We start from the raw sequence: 23681 nt of genomic DNA, 5'->3' as shown, positions 1-23681 counted from the left end.
TTGGTTTCCGTTGCATATTGATAGATCCGGTTGGGCAGGTACTTAAACAGCATGATCAAGGACAGCCTATTGGTGGGCAGTTATTTAAACAGCATGATCAAGGACAGCCTATTGGTGGGGTTTATCGACAGAAAAGAGAAAAAAAACCGAAGTACCGGGTTTATGTAATAAAAAGGTGTATGGAAACAGTCGTCAAAGCATTATATAATATTGATAAGATGGTTAGCGCCGTCACCGAGGCACAAGTTATTTTACCTGTTATGAACATCCAGTCATAGACAAGAATGCCTGAAGTGTGAGGAAAGTAAAGTCAATTTTTCCCGCTATCAATTCATAATTATCATTTTCTCTAGTGGTTTAAATGCAGTTCAATATTTACACGATTAAAAAAAAGATGTTTTTCTCAACAACATTACCTGACTTTTGATCTACCTGACAGATTTCCTAAGCGAGGAAAGTGTTCTGTTCAGTGTGGGAGGCAAAAAACAAAAATAAAACAAAAAATAAGAAAAAAAAAGTCTTCCTAGAGGACGTCTGCCGTCCTTAGAAGTTCAGCATTTTTTTTAACTAAATAAGAATTTTGAAAAAGTTAGAATTTCCTACCGTTTTCCTAAGAATAAAAGAACGATTGCCGACAATGACTGAGCAGTTGATAGGTGGTAATGTTCTATATGTTACTGTAGTTGGTATTCGGTAAGGGACCCTGAAAATGATATAAAATCGTGACCACTAAACAAAAGCTTAAAACATTGTAAGCAGAGTCCGTGAAAATTTCGCCTTTCTCCCCCTTACCCTCAATAAAATCGCGGAAATCCGAAACGCCAAACACAATGCCGATGGTCGTAACACGACTTTTTAGATGATGAAAATCTACGTCAGCTAACTCTTGAAATAGAACAGTTCTGTGAATTTGCTGAAGAGTAGAAGAGTTAAGTTGAGAGACTTGGACTAACTCTATATTCCACAGCTCTTTGGTCTTAATGTAATTCTTCTGATGACAAACATACACAATTGATTGTCAGCAAGACAGGACCGAGTGTAGTGTTCTGCTGGTGGCCGTCCGTAGTGCGATTCATTATGGTAACACTATAATGTCAACCTGGTTTAGGAAGCTTACACATATAGCAATTTCTCGAATGTAAACACACTCAACACAAGGATTCACCTCACACACAAAAGGAGGTTGTCTTTAAGTGATGTCACTAGGACTTAAATTTTTTTTAAACCAAACCATCTTGTATTCGTATTTTGAGGAGGCATATAATATATATATATCAGTATTGTTGAAACAAAGCTGATACCCAAGTAACTGTAAGATTCCTTTTATTTTTTAACAACATGATATTGTTCCTTCATTTATAAATGCCAGATAAGGCTGTGGACAGTTTAGAGGAATTAGAAAATGCCTCCGACAAATGACTTTCGACTTACCTGCATGCAAACAATAGGTTGGGTGTGACCTTTAAAGGTTCGAACATGTGAGGCATTCGCTATTTTCCACATGCGCACGGTCAAGTCTGTACTTCCGGTGAACAAATGCTTGGCTTCTGAATCAGTTGCCATGCATGTGATTGGTCCCTTGTGACCCAGGAAAATATTCATGACGTATGTTGTGTGAATATCCCAGGATCGTGCGGTCCAATCTAAAGATGCTGTTATTAACAAGTCTTTATCACTGTCCAGATCATCTTCGTCGACATAACTACTATCGCCAGGAATGAATATCAAAGACACCACAGCCTGTTTATGTCCGAGAAACACACGTAGAAGGTCTCCAGTGGCAAAGTCCCAACATCGTGCCGTGCGGTCATAGGATGTGGAAAATATCAGACTTCCGGTACACATCACGCGCTCTACAAGTGCATTGTGTCCACGTATCGTATAAACACAACACTCTTCTCCGTGTTTTGTTATATCCCATTTCCGGATTGTGCTGTCTGCACTTCCGCTTATGAGAAATTCGTCCCAAAATACTAAGCATGATATATAACTCTCGTGACCTTTAAACACGTGTAAACACGTGTACTCGCTCAAATCCTGTTGATCTGGATCAGGACCATACAGACGGATTGTGCAATCGTCACTTCCGGTTGCTACAAGCGTAACAATATGACCTGCACCCTGGTTCTCATTAATTTCGTTCGCCAAGGGTTCATATTCATTATCTTTTTCACTTTCACTTGGAAACGAATTGTTATCGTTCCTTGAGGCGTTTCTACTTGCAAACTGTCCTTTTTCATTTCTTGAAAAACTTCTGTCCTCAAACGGCCCACTGTCACATCTTGTAGAGCCTTGGTCCTCAAACGGTACTTTTTCATTTCTTGAAGTGCTTCTGTCCTCAAACGGTACTTTTTCATTTCTTGAAGTACTTCTGTCCTCAAACGGTACTTTTTCATTTCTTGAAGTACTTCTGTCCTCAAACGGTACTTTTTCATTTCTTGAAGTACTTCTGTCCTCAAACGGTACTTTTTCCTTTCTTGAAGTGCTTCTGTCCTCAAACGGTACTTTTTCATTTCTTGAAGTGCTCCTGTCTTCAAACGGTACTTTTTCATTTGATTGGTTTTCTTCGTCTGAACTGAAATCGCTTTCGTCAAATAAATGCCCTGTTTTCGTCTTGGCTAATTCCTCATCTTCTGGAGTAAATTTAGTTTTTGATGCAAATTGTTCAGGTGAAAACCTACTTCCGCTGGCAACTGGTTCCGCCGGTGGATAGTGCGTACCGTATCCGGCGTTAGGATACAGAATATCTGTGCTGATCTTACAGGTGGCAATGCAGTTGATACTTCCATTATGCTGTTCGATAGATTTGATCAAGGTACATTTTTTTGATTTCGATCCTGACAATTTTGATACCACTTTCCCCATATTGTTTATTTCCTGTTGCACTCGACAAAACAGACTAATATTTTCGTACTTGGACAAGGCTAAATGAAAATGTCCGTCCTTGAAATGTGAAGAACACCTGTTTGATTAGTTTAGTTTCATACACTTGTCACAGAAAATACACGTTCTTCAGTACCTATCCGTCATTTTACCGGTCTCATTGTTGAAGCCTTACCGTTTGTCCCATATTATTACACTAACGATTAGGACTTTCACAATCGAGAATTCTACTTCTCATCCAGTCACAATATTATATATCTCCACGGTCGGTGTAACCCTGAGCATGCGTGTTGATAGGTTAAAACGAAACGCTTCAACGATTACATGTATATCTATTGTCACGCGTCAGTGAAACATCCCAACATTGTACAGCGCCATCACTGTCAAACAAGGACGACATGGAGGCAAGTTTTCATCAATAATACATCCCTTTGTCAAACAGATAAGTCGGATATGGACGGTTGGTTGAAATCAATACCAACCTTTTAATAATTAAATGGACGATGTTTTATTCTAAAATTGTTTTTAAGACATAATCAATATAAAATTGACTTTCAAGTCGTATAGAACAGAATGAACGTTCAGGTACGACCTCGACAATATCATGGGTTATAGATCGGATCGTCCACCATGGTGAACTATTTGTACCTCGTGTGACGTAGGAATATATTTCTAAAACAATTAGACATTAATATACATCAAAAGTTTGGATTATCAATACAGCTAAACAAAGTCCTATAAACTCATATATCTAAACTATTGTGTATAGTTTGTTTGCGATAAGTTATCTGATCCAGTGAGTCGATTTCTTCTAAATATCATCATTGTTTATGTTAATTAAGAGAATTTTAAAACATAGATTGGTTGTTTCTCCCTGTACAGTCGTCTGAGAGGCTGTTTGGGACCACTGTAAGTTAAATGCAATTTGTTCATCTGTTATTAAATTCCTGGCACAGTTACCTCCCTTGGTACCTGTCGCCATGATACCAGAAAACGAACAGACACTTCCCCCCTCACCCTAAAAGATTATATGTGTGTTGTTGTATCCTGTGTTTGTTAGACATTAATTTGTCAAGCTAAAAATAATCTGCTGTGTCTCCGGATTTAAATAAATTACCCTAACTTGTTTCCGGATTTATATAAATTACCCTAACTTGTTTCCGGATACCCTAACTTGTTTCCGGATTTATATAAATTACCCTAACTTGTTTCCGGATTTATATAAATTACCCTAACTTGTTTCCGGATTTATATAAATGACCCTAACTTGTTTCCGGATTTATATAAATGACCCTAACTTGTTTCCGGATTTATATAAATGACCCTAACTTGTTTCCGGATTTATATAAATGACCCTAACTTGTTTCCGGATTTATATAAATTACACTTACTTGTTTCCAAATATTTATATGAATTACCCTAACTTGATTCCGAATTTATATGAATTACACTTCATTTGTTTCGGGATTCAATTCCGATGTGTTTTTTTTTCTTGTGATTTTATAAGGAATGAAATACAATTGATATCAAACGTCATATTACTGATTAACTAAGTTAAAACCAAAACATACTGGCCTACTTCACTGTATTTGTGAGTTATTAAATATCAAATATTTTTCTGGACTTGAATTCCTTGATCTGTAAAAGTTTATTACCAGGAAGTGATGCATCGTCTGATTTACATATCAGAACCAAGAACAGAGGAACCGCCTTAGGATTACTTTTCATTCAGCAAGGAATTTGAAACTATTCCACTATGAGTTGTTGTCATGTGATGTCGCTTAGTCGAACTTGCCACAGAGGTGAGAATATGATAAAATATTAAACCAATGCACTGAAGAACAGACATCCCATTCCCTAACCAATATCTATAAATAAAGGATTTGTTCTTTGAAGTGACACATTTAACATGTTTAACAGCAATGTCAACCTTAACTTCAGAAACAAACCAGGAAGGAAATGTCAATATTTTTTTATAATACCAAGCGGACGAGTCTTACTCTTCCTTCTTGGATACATATGTCATTGGGACACGTTTGTGTGCCTTCCTAAATATTTGCGAGCTCAGTGATAGAGATTACAGTTACTTCCCTTATATGACCCTACCGCAAGCTTTTTAGCTTTGGTGCACACTGTGTCCTGCTTACGACTTCATTCATTACAAGAAAACAAGACTATTCCACATTCAACTTAGTATAGTTTGCAAAATATATGTGAACTTTGGAAGGAAATAAATTTTATGGCCGCCATGATACAGTAATGCAAACGGAATACGGTATAAGTATGAACAAATCAATGTTAAAATCAAGGATAACATTGTATTTGTTTAATATATAAATTAAATTAGTATCTATGTCTAGGTACACTGTTTTGTATATATGCTTTATTTTAGTCTAATTCCTTTTTCGTTAAAGTTTTATAAAGCTCTGCTCCTTTTTAGGCTTCGCCTTTCCCAATTTAACGAAGAGTAAACATCACAATATTCTCTGCACGTGCTGCATTCATTTGGGAGATTACTTATACCTGTTTTTTTTTTGTAATTTAAAACTTAGAATATTTTTTAAAGCACAAAAATCGATATCAATCACGCTGTTGTTGCGTGGCCATTTCACACGATCAGATCGATGATAAATTGGCGGAACCGTCGCACGCCGCCATATTGTCTGATTTCACGTCACGTGAATAACTATCACATGACAAGAGGCCTGTTATAGCTTCACTGTTAAGGTATATTAAGTATCCTATGATATACTCTTAATGGTTTCACTAGCTAATCATGTACATCAGTTTATCCAAATGAACGTAGTTGTCTCCCCTGATCCGAGTTCTTTCACAAGTCACGGTAATTATGTGATTGATGTTGACGCGTGCAACGTTATTGATTTATCGAATTCATTCAACATTTAAATGTGTTGAAACAATCGACACGCCAACATAGTCCATATGATGACGGTGTGGATCAGTGCTTTTCTCGACGGGTGACTAGTTTCTCAACAGGAGAATGATGTTTCACAACAAACAAGTATCATAACAACCCTAGCTCCAGTCGTGTTATAGAAATCACTTTTACGATATTTTGACAAAATTACAACATACAGCTGATTTGCCCTTCTAGGACTCGTCAGTGGGGCTAATGCCTAAATTTTAAACCTAGGAGGCGACTCTGGGTAATCCGAAGTGATCGAAAGCAATTTCAAAATGTAGAGAGGAAGGTGACCAAATCCAATCATTCAATGAATTTTGTCATCATTTATCTGATAATGGAGGCTATTTGACCATCGTAAGACATATCATTACGTAGAAATCATGTTATGCCGTCAGACCTGTGGTTATGAAGAGATTATGGTATATATATTGTACATATCTTAGCAGTACTTTTATTGCCTAAATATAAAACCGGAAATGCGTATCAAATATTAATCCGTGAACTTTCTGCATCAGTAAATAAGTAATGATAAGGTTACACTTATATGCTATGCTATCTCGACATCTGTATCGTTGAGCCTATCCCACTCTCTGTTAATGGCCCCAATATGTCTATATACTAATATATACGAACCGGATCACTTAGTCCACACAAAATGCTCGTTTCTTCACATTATACATAACTAATTAGCCATTATTTTATTCACGGATATATACCAATATTGTGTTCACTTTCTATAACATGTTAATGGTTTTATCTTAAATTATTAATTCTCCTCTGGCTATTGTACAAGTTAACATGTGTGGAGGTTACCCTTGTCTTCACTACCCCTACAATGTGTCGTCATAACAATTTATTGTATACTTTGGTAAGATCACGGAATCATGCAATATGTACGAAGGAGACAACAATAATTGTTTATTCAATGTTTAATTTATTTTTGTCAAATTTTCTTTCCAAACTTTATCTTTATCCATGTTGTTATTTTGTTTCTACTCTTGTTTAAGCATATGTGATCGGCAGATAAGTTGTGACAAGTTTAATTTTACTGTTTTACAAACGCCTTGGCCTTAATTTCATTTTCAGATTTATCGATCTGCTGTAAAGTAAATTGCAATATTTTACCATGTCGATCTGATTTCGATTTGAAAACAATGCCACTACAGAGTCTTCAACATCAGCTGCTTATTTCGATCTTAAAGAGAGACTTGTAGAGAGTTTATATTCATACCGTTCTTTATAAGTAAGCTGATTTCGGCTAGTCTGTTGTAAACTGTTTCTTTCTTGATGGTTACATCCGGGCTTACTATTAATATGTTAAGGCTAATTCGATGTTTCTGTTATTATTGCAAGGTTTCCATGATAGACGTCGAGACGTCCAGATGCTGGCCTCGAATTTAAGGCTTTTTTTGGCTATTTGCAAGTAGAAATCCGAGAATTGCAAGTAGAGAAAATAATGACTTGCTTTTTTCAGCAAGTGGATTCATCAGATGCAAACTGTGAGTGCCTGTCTACTCCTAACATTTCACAGAATTAAATCATTTTGAGTTTTGATTTTCAAAGTGTAAATATTGGGGCAAAGCAGTTCTTCTTTAATGTTGATATATATTGGATGAAGCAAGGTAATACATTATAAATCACAAAACAAATCACAGTATTTGAACGTGGAGATTTCCGATAATAAACAGTAAAAGGTCATTTCAGCAAGTACAAATTTAATGCTGTTTTCAGCAAGTGACAAAAATGGTTAAATTCGAGGCCTGAGATGGATGAAGATATGTGCTTTTTTTACAGCCATACCAAACGACGACACGAGACACGTTTGTTTAATCAAAATTTGATTTTGTAAAGCACTTGATACCAAGCGCCATATGTTAAACTGGCAGTTCTATGACCTGAACAGGAATACAAAATAAACAAATCGCATACTGATTGATACTGGATTTCGATGTGGACTTCCTATCCTAATTTGATTTTAAAATAGTAATTAAAAGCTTCGATGTATTTTATACAGTCATGACGAGTATTGATCTGTCTCATGTTTCACGAATCTTCACTGATTTAAGGAATTTTCCTTACCTTAAAATTGCCCATAGAAAGGCATTACATAAGTTAAGGAAACTTGTATGAATTTCTCTGAGCTTACTCTAGGCTTTTGACGCAAGTTTTTATTTTCTGAAGTTAAGGGAAGATACATGAAACTTGGGCCTTCTCTGGATTGTTATAGAAAGTCTAGACACATACAATTATCGTTAAGTGTATGCAATATTCATATAATTTGTCCTGTTCAATATCTAGCTTAATAGTTATGATTGAAAATGTCTCTTCACTGCATAATAGGATACGGTAAATAAATAATAATATTTGTTGAATACAGAAATAAATTATTAGTTTATCAGGATCATCAAAAATACAACGACGTGTGATTTATACATTGTTATATATTGAAATTAAGACTTGATATAAATGAATATTTTTTTACACAATATCTTATTATTCCAGCGATAATTGAGACTGCCAGGGTTGGGGCCCTCAGATCAGTCCCTTACAAATAATGCCCTCTCCACCGAAGGGTTCTCACACACCACACACCATACACCATTCATACGTACAAAATATAAACATTTACATTGTCTATTTTTTATCATAGTTTTTTTCCCAAAGATCTCCATTCTTCTATTACAACTACTTTCCACCACTTTCAAACACTTCATTATATAGTTTTGTTTTATGCAAGTTGATCAATTTTTCACACACCTTTCACACATAACACACACTAAATATCTTGCAATAACAAACAAGGACCTTTGGACTGATGGAGGCCTTTAGGGGGAAGGTTGGGGTTTCTATTATTAAGGGGGACTTTTAAGGGACATCACTCCATTTTATTGCCTAAATGATGACAAAAAAGATCTGGAAAAATTCCCCATTTTTGCTCAAAATCCCTAATAGTGTTGTTCTTTGAGGCAATAAATTTTTCAGCAGTCATTACTTTTTTGAAAATAGGTTTACACGCCTATCAGTTTGGTGTCAAATTATTATCTTGACTGTAGTATATGTGATGTTTTGTGAGGAGGAGAAAGTGGTTTAAAAGCACTGAACTATTTATTGCCAAACAAGATGTCAATTTCTCTAAAATAATATTGGTCAATTGGATCATAGTGTAAATACCAGTGGCAAAACTCCTCAAAAATTTGCACTGAGGAAAAACATTTAGAAAAGATGTGTTCCACTGTTTTAGGTTCTCTTTGACAGAAAGTACATTTGTTATTGGGAACATTCTGCATTTTGTACAATAAATCATTATCAATGAATATTGTTAGGTTTTAGATGGGTGTACTCTCGATTATGCAGACAAATTAATGAAATAACAACTAGAGGTTGCTCGTGTGATTATGGGACTACCGACATACACGAACAGATATTCTTCATATTCCGAAAGCAGAAATGATTACAGAAATTTATCGGCTAATTTTTCTTTGAGGAGAAATCCATTACCACATTATTTATTGGTTAGCTGCTTATGGAATGTGGGGCAAACAGTCGATAAATTTACGGTGTCGTAGCTATATAGTTTTAAATATGTATAGCTCAAGAGACATGCGTTATCCTATGTTTGACTTTTGTACTTTAAGGAGTTAAATGTATGTAATGGATGTGATACAAAGCAACACTTTTAACACATATCTTAAAGATAAACCTGAATTGATGTGTCATTCAGCTATGATAATTAAGTGATATTTTTGTTTGTATTGGCTGGTAGTCTGATAAAACTGTAAACGGTATGCACTTTTCATACTCTATTCTATGAAGTGTACAAATTTCTCGCAAATCAAAACATGTCTAGACGTTTCGTAACTGAGAGATACTACACAACCCTATATAACCTCACTATATTTGTCAGCACCAATATTACACATTGTTTGAACACAAACAATTTGATTTTGTATATCGATCTGTGTCACTGTATCTCCCATCATTTTATAAATCATAGCTATATTATAATCTTCACAATATTTTTATATATAAAACAGGTGTTGTATTTGATAGGTCAGCGACTATAGAACATAATTTCTGTTTCAATATAATATTGCTTTCAATCGTTGCGAAATGATCATATTTTGTACAACAATGTTTATTTTTGTTGATAAATGTTTTATCATCGCAACATATGAATATATTGCTCTTAGAAACGGTGTTTATGTTAATAGAACATTATTGTAAAACATTATCTATTTTAAACCATGCTTATTGGTAAAATTCTGCTTTAATTTAACACAGAAATGTTACCGACATACTGACATGATACAATTCGATAAAACAACAGCCTAATCCGAACAAAAGGACTACTTACACAGAGACTCCTGAAAAAGTACACGGAGAATAAGACCAGGACCCGTATTCATGAAACCATTCTCATGCTCAAGCAAAGATTTTGTGCTCAAGCAAACTTTTTTATAATTCACCTAAATAATATAAGATAATACAAATGTCAAATTTAAACCTTGAATATAGCTTTGACTTGATGTCCTTTCAAAATTGCTTTTAAATCTTCGGCAAAATCAGCCTTATTGATTAATTTTTAACTTAAACAAGATATAAGACTTGAGCACAAAATTCATGCTTGAGCATGAGAACGGTTTCATGAATACAGGCACTGGTGTTCCTGTAGAGTAAGCGTCTTCTGCTTCATTCACTACGCCATCTATGTAAACCTTTGGCAATCCAAGAAAGTAATGTCACATTCCTGACTGACAACAAGGTAAAAAACAACGGAGCCACTAGCTAGATCAACAAGCATCAAACACGTCCAACTTCATATCGCACGGAGAAATGTGAGACCATTGTGACGACCAGTTTTAGTTTCAATCTTTCGTTGTTTACATAACATTGAATTATCTTTCATTTGAACTATTTCTTAACGAACATAAACTTACAGATTACCTGTCATTGATAAAATGACAATTTTACAAGGTGTTTCTTTTTGTTGCATTTTTAAAATTATAATTACGACAAAACGAATATTGTCTTTGAACATGTCACCATACTTAAAGATCAATATTAAACTAAATTAATATAAGGAAATAAGATTGTTTATGGTAAATAATGTATAAACACAGAGTCTACTAAGTAATATAGACAGTGTAGTGCGATATGGTACTGTGACAAACAAATGTTCGTCGGGTGTGAATTGTCTGATTTTCGAGTTAATCCGGATTATCAAGACACAAAATATCACACAAGTTACGTCAGATACATGGAACATAAAACAAAGACAAAGTTACATATTGTAATCAAGATTAATCATTTATATTGTCACCATAATCCCTTCTGTCGGTTGCAGGTCCATCTTAAAGTGATATTTTGTGTCTCGATGATGTAACAGATAATACCCCATTGATTATATATATATATAGTATCAGTTATAAATAGTTTATATACAAAATGACATCGTTTATTTTATAATTACCCACATAATGAACATTTTTTTCTATTTCTGTAGATGATGTTGGTATTGGGAGTGATCGATAAATTACCTGTGTAATTGTCATTGTGTCGATATTTCACCTGTCTGTTTTTCATTGTGTACAGACTGTGTTTGTCCGCGTGTTGACCTAGAAACCTATCGAAATACCTGTATTATTGATATCTGCAGTGGTAACACTGTATTAACTACGAGGTGTTTCCTATGAGTTTGGTATCGATCACTTTCGAATACCACCGAGAGTAGTTATAACATGACCGAAAGGTCACGACCCGTAGATGTCTGTCATGCTGTGGTGGTTTATAAAGTTCTCTGACCCTTGTATATTCGAGGTTCTTCCCTCGTGCATTGATCAAATAGCAACAGAACAATTAACTTTATATATCTATAATTTATTTGAGATAAACTGGAATAGCGCTTTGTAATAAATAATTAATTTGATCATTATTATAAGCTACAATACAAGTTTAGGAAACGAAGTATATACTATACACAAGGTGTATCATATAATATGGTTAGGACAGTAGATCTTTAACTGTCCAATCAGTATGTACTATACACAAGGTGTATCATATTATAGGGTTAGGACAATAGATCTCTGACTGTCCAATCAGTATGTACTATACACAAGGTGTATCATATTATAGGGTTAGGACAGTAGACCTCTGACTGTCCAATCAGTATGTACTATACACAAGGTGTATCTCTGACTGTCCTATCAGTATGTACTATACACAAGATGTATCATATTATAGGGTTAGGACAATAGATCTCTGACTGTCCAATCAGTATGTACTATACACAAGGTGTATCATTATAGGTAAGGACAGTAGATCTCTGACTGTCCAATCAGTATGTACTATACACAAGGTGTATTATATCATAGGTAAGGACAGTAGATCTCTGACTGTCCAATCAGTATGTACTATGCACAAGGTGTATCCTATTATAGGTAAGGACAGTAGACCTCTGACTGTCCAATTAGTATGTACTATACACAAGGTGTATCATTATAGGTAAGGACAGTAGATCTCTGACTGTCCAATCAGTATGTACTATACACAAGGTGTATCCTATTATAGGTAAGGACAGTTGATCTCTGACTGTCCAATCAGTATGTACTATACACAAGGTGTATCCTATTATAGGTAAGGACAGTTGATCTCTGACTGTCCAATCAGTATGTACTATACACAAGGTGTATCATTATAGGTAAGAACAGTAGATCTCTGACTGTCCAATCAGTATGTACTATACACAAGGTGTATCATTATAGGTAAGGACAGTAGACCTCTGACTGTCCAATAAGTATGTACTATACACAAGGTGTATCATTATAGGTAAGAACAGTAGATCTCTGACTGTCCAATCAGTATGTACTATACACAAGGTGTATCATTATAGGTAAGGACAGTAGACCTCTGACTGTCCAATCAGTATGTACTATACACAAGGTGTATCATTATAGGTAAGGACAGTTGATCTCTGACTGTCCAATCAGCATAGGTAAGGACAGTAGACCTCTGACTGTCCAATCAGTATGTACTATACACAAGGTGTATCATTATAGGTAAGGACAGTTGATCTCTGACTGTCCAATCAGCATAGGTAAGGACAGTAGACCTCTGACTGTCCAATCAGTATGTACTATACACAAGGTGTATCATTATAGGTAAGAACAGTAGACCTCTGACTGTCCAATCAGTATGTACTATACACAAGGTGTATCATTATAGGTAAGGACAGTTGATCTCTGACTGTCCAATCAGTATGTACTATACACAAGGTGTATCATTATAGGTAAGAACAGTAGATCTCTGACTGTCCAATCAGTATGTACTATACACAAGGTGTATCATTATAGGGTTAGGACAGTAGACCTCTGACTGTCCAATCAGTATGTACTATACACAAGGTGTATCATTATAGGTAAGGACAGTTGATCTCTGACTGTCCAATCAGCATAGGTAAGGACAGTAGACCTCTGACTGTCCAATCAGTATGTACTATACACAAGGTGTATCATTATAGGTAAGAACAGTAGATCTCTGACTGTCCAATCAGTATGTACTATACACAAGGTGTATCATTATAGGTAAGGACAGTAGACCTCTGACTGTCCAATCAGTATGTACTATACACAAGGTGTATCCTATTATAGGTAAGGACAGTTGATCTCTGACTGTCCAGTCAGTATGTACTATACACAAGGTGTATCCTATTATAGGTAAGGACAGTTGATCTCTGACTGTCCAATCAGTATGTACTATACACAAGGTGTATCTCTGACTGTCCAATCAGTATGTACTATACACAAGGTGTATCATTATAGGTAAGGACAGTTGATCTCTGACTGTCCAATCAGCATAGGTAAGGACAGTAGATCTCTGACTGTCCAATCAGTATGTACTATACACAAGGTGTATCATTATAGGTAAGGACAGTAGACCTCTGACTGTCCAATCAGTATGTACTATACACAAGGTGTATCATTATAGGTAAGGACAGTTGATCTCTGATTGTCCAATCAGTATGTACTATACACAAGGTGTATCTCTGACTGTCCAATCAGTATGTACTATACACAAGGTGTATCATTATAGGTAAGGACAGTTGATCTCTGACTGTCCAATCAGCATAGGTAAGGACAGTAGATCTCTGACTGTCCAATCAGTATTTACTATACACAAGGTGTATCATTATAGGTAAGGACAGTAGATCTCTGACTGTCCAATCAGTATGTACTATACACAAGGTGTATCCTATTATAGGTAAGAACAGTAGATCTCTGACTGTCCAATCAGTATGTACTATACACAAGGTGTATCATTATAGGTAAGGACAGTAGATCTCTGACTGTCCAATCAGTATGTACTATACACAAGGTGTATCATTATAGGTAAGGACAGTTGATCTCTGACTGTCCAATCAGTATGTACTATACACAAGGTGTATCATTATAGGTAAGGACAGTAGACCTCTGACTGTCCAATAAGTATGTACTATACACAAGGTGTATCATATTATAGGTAAGGACTGTAGATCTCAGTATACTCAACCGGTGCAGCAAACATGTACTGGTTTAATTTTTTGATGTTTTTTGGTGTATCAATTTTACTTCAAATATTTTATTAACCCCGAATGTTTTAAAGTCAATTACAATCAAGTTTGGCACACTTTTGCAAAAACCAATTCTTGACCAATATTTATATGCAAATATATGTAAAATATAACATGCCTTAATCAGTAATTTTAAAAGCATGATTCGTATAGTTTCTGTAGTAGCGCATTCTGTTTACATCAGAAGTCGATGTTGAAATGATGAATATATATTTATATATATATAAGGTAAATTGTACAAAAGAAAAGTAAAAATATCATTATTTAATACAAATTTCAAAATAAATAATTAAAGCTATCTATAATTAGAATTATATTGCATCATATTGGCCTATGACATGTCAGTGGTGTTAAGGGCCTAAATTTTAAAACCAAGGAGGCGAAAGAGGAAAATCCAAAATGATCGAAAAAACATTTCAAAATCGAGATCAAAGAGGTGCATTAGCTCCATATATCAATAAATTTGTTGATTTTCGTATTTTTAGATAATAACATAGTCACGTAAATGTGTGTGAATTTAAACGTAGGATGTGTGTCACAACGATTATTGGGGGCTAAATAATCATTATGGAGATAAACAGATCTGATATCCTACAGTTTTATCCAATTAGAAACCAAATAGAATTTCGTCAGAAAACAATACAAGTATGAATTTTTATCACGATTTTGTACAAAACGGAAGTGGTATCATGTCGTGATATTTATTGATCACCATGGTGATTAAAACACTTGTTAATTGTTATATAGGTCGATTGTATCACTAAAGACAGAAACCCATTCAGAAACTTCTCCCTTTGATCTTTTATCATTTGAGAATATTTTATTATTAAATTTTAAACATACGTGTAATTTCTTAGTCACAATTTGGGACCAAATCTATCGTTTAATGCTATTAAAATTTCACGAATAAATGAAATAGTGATTTATGCGCGTTATTTTTTCTTCGGTAATGTTAATTGATAAAAGGAAATAATTGTTCAAGATGAATAAACATATTCATGATGAAACAAGTGTTTTGAAATAATAAATCAGTTTAGTTAATGTTTCGGCCAATTCATTAATAACAACCCCAGTGTATAAACATATTGATGTTTCACATTATTGTATGACAATAACTATATAATGTTAATTAACCTGAAAAATCAATGTTGTCGTGACAATAACTACAGTGTTGCTGATATTTTAATCTGTTACAGATGATATGATAATCATTCCCATTTTTCCTATGATAATTTATGTATTAGAGAAATATTAGTGTTATCTATTTCAAATATGTGTCATTAATAACGTGTACGATGTATGATTTTCATTGAAGGGGTGAAACCCCCCCCCCCCCCCCCCCCCCCCCCCCCCCTTCTTTTTTTTTGTGTGTGATAATTTTCTATTTATTAGTTATGCAGCATACTTCAATAGAATTACTTATAAAGCTGATAAGAACTTTGTAGTGCATCCATACACGAATCGACTCCTAAAACCAATACCAGAGACTATACTAGGAAGTAATACTATATTATGTGGTAATATTATCAAGTACTAGATATCGGGAAACACTCGTGATGATTACTCTCTTCTACCGCGTTAAGTTTGCCCTAAAACTACTTATTTCAGCCTTTCGTCGCTCTTTTGCTTCCACCCAATTAACAAAAAAGCGAAATTGTAAAAGCTGAGCTGCAACGAAAGTTTTCCCGTAAACAATATTTTCTTTTTTAATAACGACTGAACGCTCCATTAATTCGAATGGTAGAATAATAATTCTGATATTATAAAAATGAAATTCCTGTATTGGTTTTTGTGTATTTGTGTTATCTAATTATGTTAGGTATTGAACAGTTTAACAGCGTTAATTGCATTTTAAATTATAGATGATCAATCATCAGTGCGACACTCGGCGACAGCTAGTCAATATGTTACCCTAGGGGGTGTAATGTATGTAGAAAGTCTCCGAGATCACAATAAAACACTGAAACTTAAAATGCTTAATTAGCGACAGTTTTAAAGACACAAAAAAGGATGAAACGCAAGGATTGTAATTGTTTCTATTTTAAACAAACACAGCGTAAGACATGCTAGTATTTAACTGTCTATCATCATTAAACCTTTGTACATAGTACATGAACACTTTATATCAGTATTCAACGAATTTACTCTATTATCTATTGGTTGGGAAAGCAAGCTTCAGACATATCAATTTTTCCCAGGTACATACAATGGCAAAGAAATTTTCAGAACCGAATAATGATAAAGATTGTACAAAATACACACAAGTGAATGGCACCTTTAACAACAAATTTAGAGTTAGTTACAGTAGAGCCAAACAATGATTTAGACTGCATTATACGTCAGTAATACTAGGGGCCTGTGTTAATTTACCTGGTTTAATGCTTGTGTATCCGCCCATTGATACCGTTGTTGTACACATTGTTCTCATTTGTGAACGTGACATTACTTACTTGGATTGACGAACATTTACATGATGGGTGTGGTCGATGCAGCAAAAGAAGCTTTATGTTTAGGAACACTTGGTCTTATTATCCTTGTATTTGTCTTAATCATTGTAGTTTTACAGGTAACGTGTGAATCTTGCTTCTTTAATAATATTGATTTATTTTACAATAATAACGAAACAAGTTTTTCCAACTTGATTTTATTTTCCTAACAACAAATTAGTTCAGGTATGTATTCTTAAAGGATCATTATCGATAGTATTAACGGCAACAGTACAGGTAATTGTCATAAGTAAAGTTAATGTCATTCACAATATCACTAATATAGAAAGAAAGAGGTACGCCTGTTTAAATGTTATTTTCCAAAAAAAGTTCGCTTATAACAGCTGTTTGGCTTCTGTCAGATGAATGATTTTCACACCAAGACAATAACTTCAATTACTTATAAAGTAAATAATAACAATATCGTCTTGTAGGTGATCATCCTCGTAATTCATATCATTGTTTATGGATGCCAATAAGGGAGGACCAAGATATCAACAAAATCACAATCAAGTACAGTTAAACTAATGCAGAATATTAATAACATAAAGATTTACATGGAGACTCCTGACAAACTATAAGGGAAATAGGAATAGGTGTTCCGGAAAAGTAAGCGCTTTATGCTTCATCGACGACACCACCCATCATGTTATTCTTGATCAATCCAAGTAAGTAGTGTTACGTTCTCAAATGATAACAAGGTATACAACAACGGAACCAACAGGCATATGAGATGTTCTGATTGATAAAGTTTGTTTTTATCAATTTCCATCAACTTCATATCGATGTAGAACATTTTTACCAGAATAGTGATTCTTTATATTATATATTATCTACTCTCCCATGGTAAACTCTCCATTTCTGGAGTATTGTCTACTTTTCTGTTGTGAATTTTCCATTTCAGTTTTTAGTTTCTCCAGCTTACCGTATCAAGGGCACTACATCCATGCCAACTCGATAAGGGCAAATACCTGATGCTTTTTATTTTGAATTTGCATTGATCCAGATGGCATTTCAACTGAAAGCTGGTCATATTTATCATATAAATCTTGTTATACGAAGGGGTTTTAATTTGTCTTCATCACTCCTACTCCAATTGGAAATTCATGATCTGGTACTACACAAACATCAAAAGATATCGAAATGTTTACGAAATCACAATTCAACACCAACTATAGCAAACTGTGAACCAAAGAAAGATTTACACGAGACTCCTGAAAAAGTACAAGAATAAGACCAGGTATTCTACAAAAGTAAGCGTCTCCTGCTTCATCGACAACCCATGATGTAAATCTTTGTCAATCCTGTTAAGTATTGTCACGTTCTCAACAACGGAACCAAAAGGCAAAATAACGAACGTCCAGCTTCACATCACAAAGAGAAACAGATTTTTTCTCGGTAAGATCACTATGACTGCCGTACAAAATCTCCACATCTGACTTTGTAAATGCTACACCGTAGAATATTAAACAGGAATGTAATGGCGGACACCATACTTCCGTTCGAACAGTCGATATTTTAATTGTCACGTGACTTCAGTTTGAGACTTAGGTTTAGAGACGATGACCTTCTATAATCCGTGGCGTGATAAAGAAATGGCGGATATGAGAGAGTCATTATAGATTTTCCCGGGATTTACGTAGTGCTACTTCTCCTTGTCCCAATGAAGTATTCATTTTTTAAATTCATCCATATACACACAATATCGCTATTTAAACTCCTTACACTTACTTGATATGTCATCGAAATAAATAAGTAAAATACAAATGTAAGTAGATATATCACTCTGATTAAAATATTTAATTATTTTCATTAATCGATCAATGTTTATCTCGCAAAAAATAAATAAATAAATAAATAACCCCAAAAAACAAACAAAACAAACTACTACCAAATTCACTTCGAGGAAGATTCTGAAGACAGCTTATAGGGACCCATTCTATCTTAGGCCTTTAGCTAAAATGTCAAGTCGTTATTTTAATCACCTTTCCATGTGACAATTTTGAAAATTGCCAGACCATGAACCATTCCTGTAAATGTTTTTGTCCGGAAAAGTTCATATTGCCCTCTGGAAACATTTGAAATTGTCACTTATGTAACGTGTACCTTCAGACGTATCAGATTTGTGTTTTAAATCTAAACAAAGACACATATACTTTGATTGAATCAGAAATATTACTGTCGTAGATAGACCACGGGCCTCGTCTTATTTTGTTTTCTTATAAAAAGGAGATCGAGACCACGGATCTCGTCTTATCTTATTATCTCCTAAAAATGCGTAACGGAAGTGTATTCCTCCCCATCGTTTCATTTCTCTTTTCGGAACATCTGGTGGTCAGTAGGCCAGCACCAGCGACCAACAAGAAGTTCAACAACGTTCTATCCTACTCAAACAACGTTCCATCATTTCTCGTATTATGTTCTCTGTGAATTTCGGCATATATAAACATTACTTTACAAAACATGTATACTTACTTGCATGCAGATCACAGACGCTGTATGGCCCTCGAAAATCTTAATTGGTTCCGCCTTTATAAGGTTCCAGCTCCGGACAGAGTTATCGGTACTTCCGGTGAAAAGTACACGACCGACATTGTCCGTTGCCATGCACGTAATAGCCCCTGTGTGGCCCTTAAACACCTTCATACACTGCCCTGTCTCAAAATTCCAGGACCTCGCTGTGGAATCTGCCGACCCCGTGATTAGAATATCGGTGCCGCCATCTAGATCTACATGGTCTTCGGCCAAATCTTCCTCATCGTCGGCTGGGATGAATATTAGAGGATATACCCCTCGTTTGTGACCTCGAAATACTCTCAAACATTCACCGTTGTCGAAATCCCAGCAGCGGGCAGTTCTGTCGTAGGAACTAGTAAACAGAAAGTCCCCCGTGCAGATCATTCGGTAGATAACCGAAGTATGACCTCGACAGATGAGCACGCATTCACACGTGCTGACATCCCACTTCCGCATAGTTTTATCAGCACTTCCGGTCACCACATAGCAGTCCTCTATGACGATACAGTTGATATATTCCTCGTGACCTTTCAATATACCAATACATTCACAGTAATCAGTCTTAGCACTCCACAAACGCGCAGTTTTATCTTCACTTCCGGTCGCGATGACAGACCCATCTTCACTGAGTGCCATACAGTTGATACCCATCTCATGACCCTCGTGCACTTCCAGGAGGTATGAGTTTTTCTTGTTTTTACTTTTTGAAGTACATCCGCCCATTGTCTGAGTCTTAATCAACTTCCACTGACAAGAGAATATTCTTTCTCACTTTTGTCCTGTCCAATTTTCACAGGAAATGATCACATAAACCTGGCATATTTATAACTGTGTAATCCATATTTTCATTAAAAAATATTTGTTATCATGATATCAGTGTGTATATCTAAAACAGTTAGATGATACCTTAGAGATAAAAATACGGGTATTCCTGTTTTGTTATTCCTGAGCTGGCTGTACGGATGTCAGGTCTTTTGTAATTCCAATCTACAGAAACAGCATTAATAAAACAAGGAATCATCTACACAGGACGATTGAAAGCTCCAATGACGGGCAGTGCGCATGTACACCTGAGAACCAAGTTTGAATGCGGCTCGCGGGTCGATGATGATGACGTCGATATTGTAATTGTCTGTATATACTTATATTTACATACATAGTCACCTAACTCACTGGTCACGTGTAACGGATTCCCGTCAGGCAGCCATACTGTGTTCTTCGTCCTCTAATAGTTTGTACGACATGGGACGATGCGTACATGAATAATTAATTCAAATCAATTGTTTCAATCGATACCTTTCCAATATACAGTCTACCTTATACCTACCTGTATACAAGATTTTTCACCTGTACCACCAGACTTAGCAATACTACATCGGCCAAATAACGGGTTAGCTTATATTTTACATCTAGACATCAAACTGGAAAGTGATGATTGAGATTTGGCTCTTTGATAAAACCACGGGACGGCTATCTTTGGAATGGAAGAAATATTTGTTCGATTGTTTCGGCTCTGATATGCAGTGGCATCGATCTACCCTTGTGCCCAGTGTTGCAGCAGATGTAGTCATAGCGACGTCTAAACACTACCCACTGGCGGCCCATGAAGCGAGCCTGTTTACTACGATAGGGGAGTCTCACACCAACTCAGTTATTCCACGAGCACGGGACGAAGGAACCAACTCGGAGAATTTTAAATCACGGATAAGTGTCAACACAGGGGTTGTAAAAACTGAAGGCTGTTATCATCGGCAATACGTCAAAGTTAGGGATGGGAATGCTTATCACAATAACATAGGCACAGCATGAACACAGGGGCTTGGTATTACAATAATAGGACGTTATTAACACAAGGGCTGGGGATAACAATAATAGGACGCCGTGAACACAGGGGTTTGGGATAACAATAATAGGACGGCGTCAACACATGGGCTGGGGTAACAATAATAGGACGGCGTCAACACAAATGCTCGGTATTACAATAATAGGACGGTGTCAATACTGGGGCTGGGGATTACAATGATAGGACGGCGTTAACACAGGGGCTGGGAATCACAATAATAGCAAAGTGTCAACACAGGGGCTGGGGATTACAATGATAGGACGGTGTCAACACAGGGGCTGGGAATTACAATAATAGCAAAGTGTCAAAATAGGGGCTGGGGATTACAATAACAGGTCGGCGTCAACACAGGGGCTGGGGATTACAATTATAGAACGGCGTCAACACAGGGTCTGGGAATAACGAATAATAGGACGGCATTAACACAGGGGCTGGGGATTTCGATAATAGTACGGTGTCAATACAGGGCTTGGGATTACAATAATAAGACGGCGTCAACGCAAGGGCTTGGAATTACAACAATAGTACGGCGTCAACACAGGGCTGGGGATTACAATAATAGGACGGTGTCAATACATGGACTGGGGATTACAATAATAGGACTGCGTCCACACAGGGACTGGGGATTACAATCATAGGACGGCGTCAACACAGGGCTGGGGATTACAATCATAGGACGACGTCAACACAGGGCTGGGGATTACAATAATAGGACGGCGTCAACACAGGGGCTGGGGATTACAATCATAGGACGGCGTCAATACATGGACTGGGGATTACAATCATAGGACGGCATCAACACAGGGGCTGGGGATTACAATGATAGGACGGTGTCAACACAGGGTCTGGGAATTACAATAATAGCAAAGTGTCAAAATAGGGGCTGGGGATTACAATGATAGGACGGCATTAACACTGGGGCTGGGGATTACAATTATATAACGGCGTCAACACAGGGTCTGGGAATAACGAATAATAGGACGGCATTAACACAGGGGCTGGGGATTTCGATAATAGTACGGTGTCAATACAGGGCTTGGGATTACAATCATGGGACGGCGTCAACACAGGGCTGGGGATTACAACAATAGGACGGCGTCCACACAGGGGTTGGGGATTAAAATAATGGTACGGCGTCAACACAGGGGCTGGGAATAACAAATAATAGGACGGCATTAACACAGGGGCTTGGGATTTTGATAAAAGTACGGTGTCAATACATGGGCTTGTGTTTACAATAATAGGACGACGTCAACACAATGGCTGGGGATTACAATAATAGGACGGCGTCAACACAGGGACTGGGGATTACAATCATAGGATGGTGTCAACACAGGGACTGGGGATTACAATCATAGGATGGCGTCAACACAGGACCTATAATTAAAATAGTGGGACATTGTCAACACAGGGGCTGGTAATTACAACAATAGGACGGGGTTAAAACAAGGGCTGGGGATTACAATAATAGGACGGTGTCAACACAGAGGCTGGGGATTGCAATAATAGGACGACGTCAACACAATGGCTGGGGATTACAATAATAGGACGGCGTCAACACAAGGGCTGGGGATTACAATTATAGGACGGTGTCAAGAGAGGGGCTGGGGATTACAATAATGGGACGGCGTCAACACACGGACTGGGAATTGCAATGATAGGACGGTGTTAACATAGGGGATAGGGATTACAATTACAAAGTTCTTACATTTGATATAATTAAATGTAGTAAAATTATTCATTGCTTTATATTAATACAAATGGTGTTAACAACGACGTCCGGGAATAAACACCAGTTTTGTGATAAGCTTCTCTTAAGCAAATGTCATCACCTGAATGTACTCAAATATTTAACATCGAACAACTATGTTTTTAGTGTAACAAAACCTCTACATGCAACATTGATAAATTATTTAAAAAACCAAGACTAAGACACATTTTATGTCTAAATCGTTGTGTATTTTAGACACCTGTTTTAAATTCAAATTCTTTAGTTACATTTATCTTTACATCGTATCTATATACATCCAAACTTAAATGCTGAACTAATTTAAATATAGATTTTTAACCAATGATAATTTTAACATTTTCCACTCAAATATCGTGATAAACTGGACACACTGTTACAAAATGAAATCCTGAATATTTTATGTTGTACATTTGCATAACGTCCTTTCAATATCTGAAATTTCACATACATTTTTGATGTATAAGATAAAACACCATTTACGAAAAAATAAAATCAATTCAAAACCGTAATATGATTCCATTCCATATGTCTGAGGATGTATGGTCGTTGATGTATTTCGTGAATGATCGTTGATGTATTTCGTGAATGATCGGTGATGTATTCCATGAATGATCGTTGATGTATTTCGTGAATGATCGGTGATGTATTTCGTGAATGATCGGTGATGTATT

General features: G+C 36.1%; 1 protein-coding gene across 1 annotated transcript in view; it reads right to left on the bottom strand.

Moving 5' to 3' along the window:
• Nucleotides 1-20140, bottom strand: part of LOC132561722 (WD repeat-containing protein 86-like) — a 36064-nt gene extending 15924 nt beyond the window's left edge. The window contains exon 1 of the mRNA XM_060226425.1: nt 19376-20140. Within this exon, the coding sequence (XP_060082408.1) occupies nt 19376-20140 (765 nt within the window). The remainder of the gene's footprint in view (nt 1-19375) is intronic.
• Nucleotides 20141-23681: the final 3541 nt, after the last annotated feature.

Source organism: Ylistrum balloti, unplaced genomic scaffold (genome assembly GCF_031769215.1).
Source record: "Ylistrum balloti isolate Yb309-2 unplaced genomic scaffold, AGI_CSIRO_Ybal_v1 Utg371268, whole genome shotgun sequence".
NCBI classification, from domain to species: domain Eukaryota; kingdom Metazoa; phylum Mollusca; class Bivalvia; order Pectinida; family Pectinidae; genus Ylistrum; species Ylistrum balloti.
The sequence above is the reverse complement of the archived record's forward strand: the minus strand, read 5'-3'. Positions and strand labels throughout refer to the sequence as shown.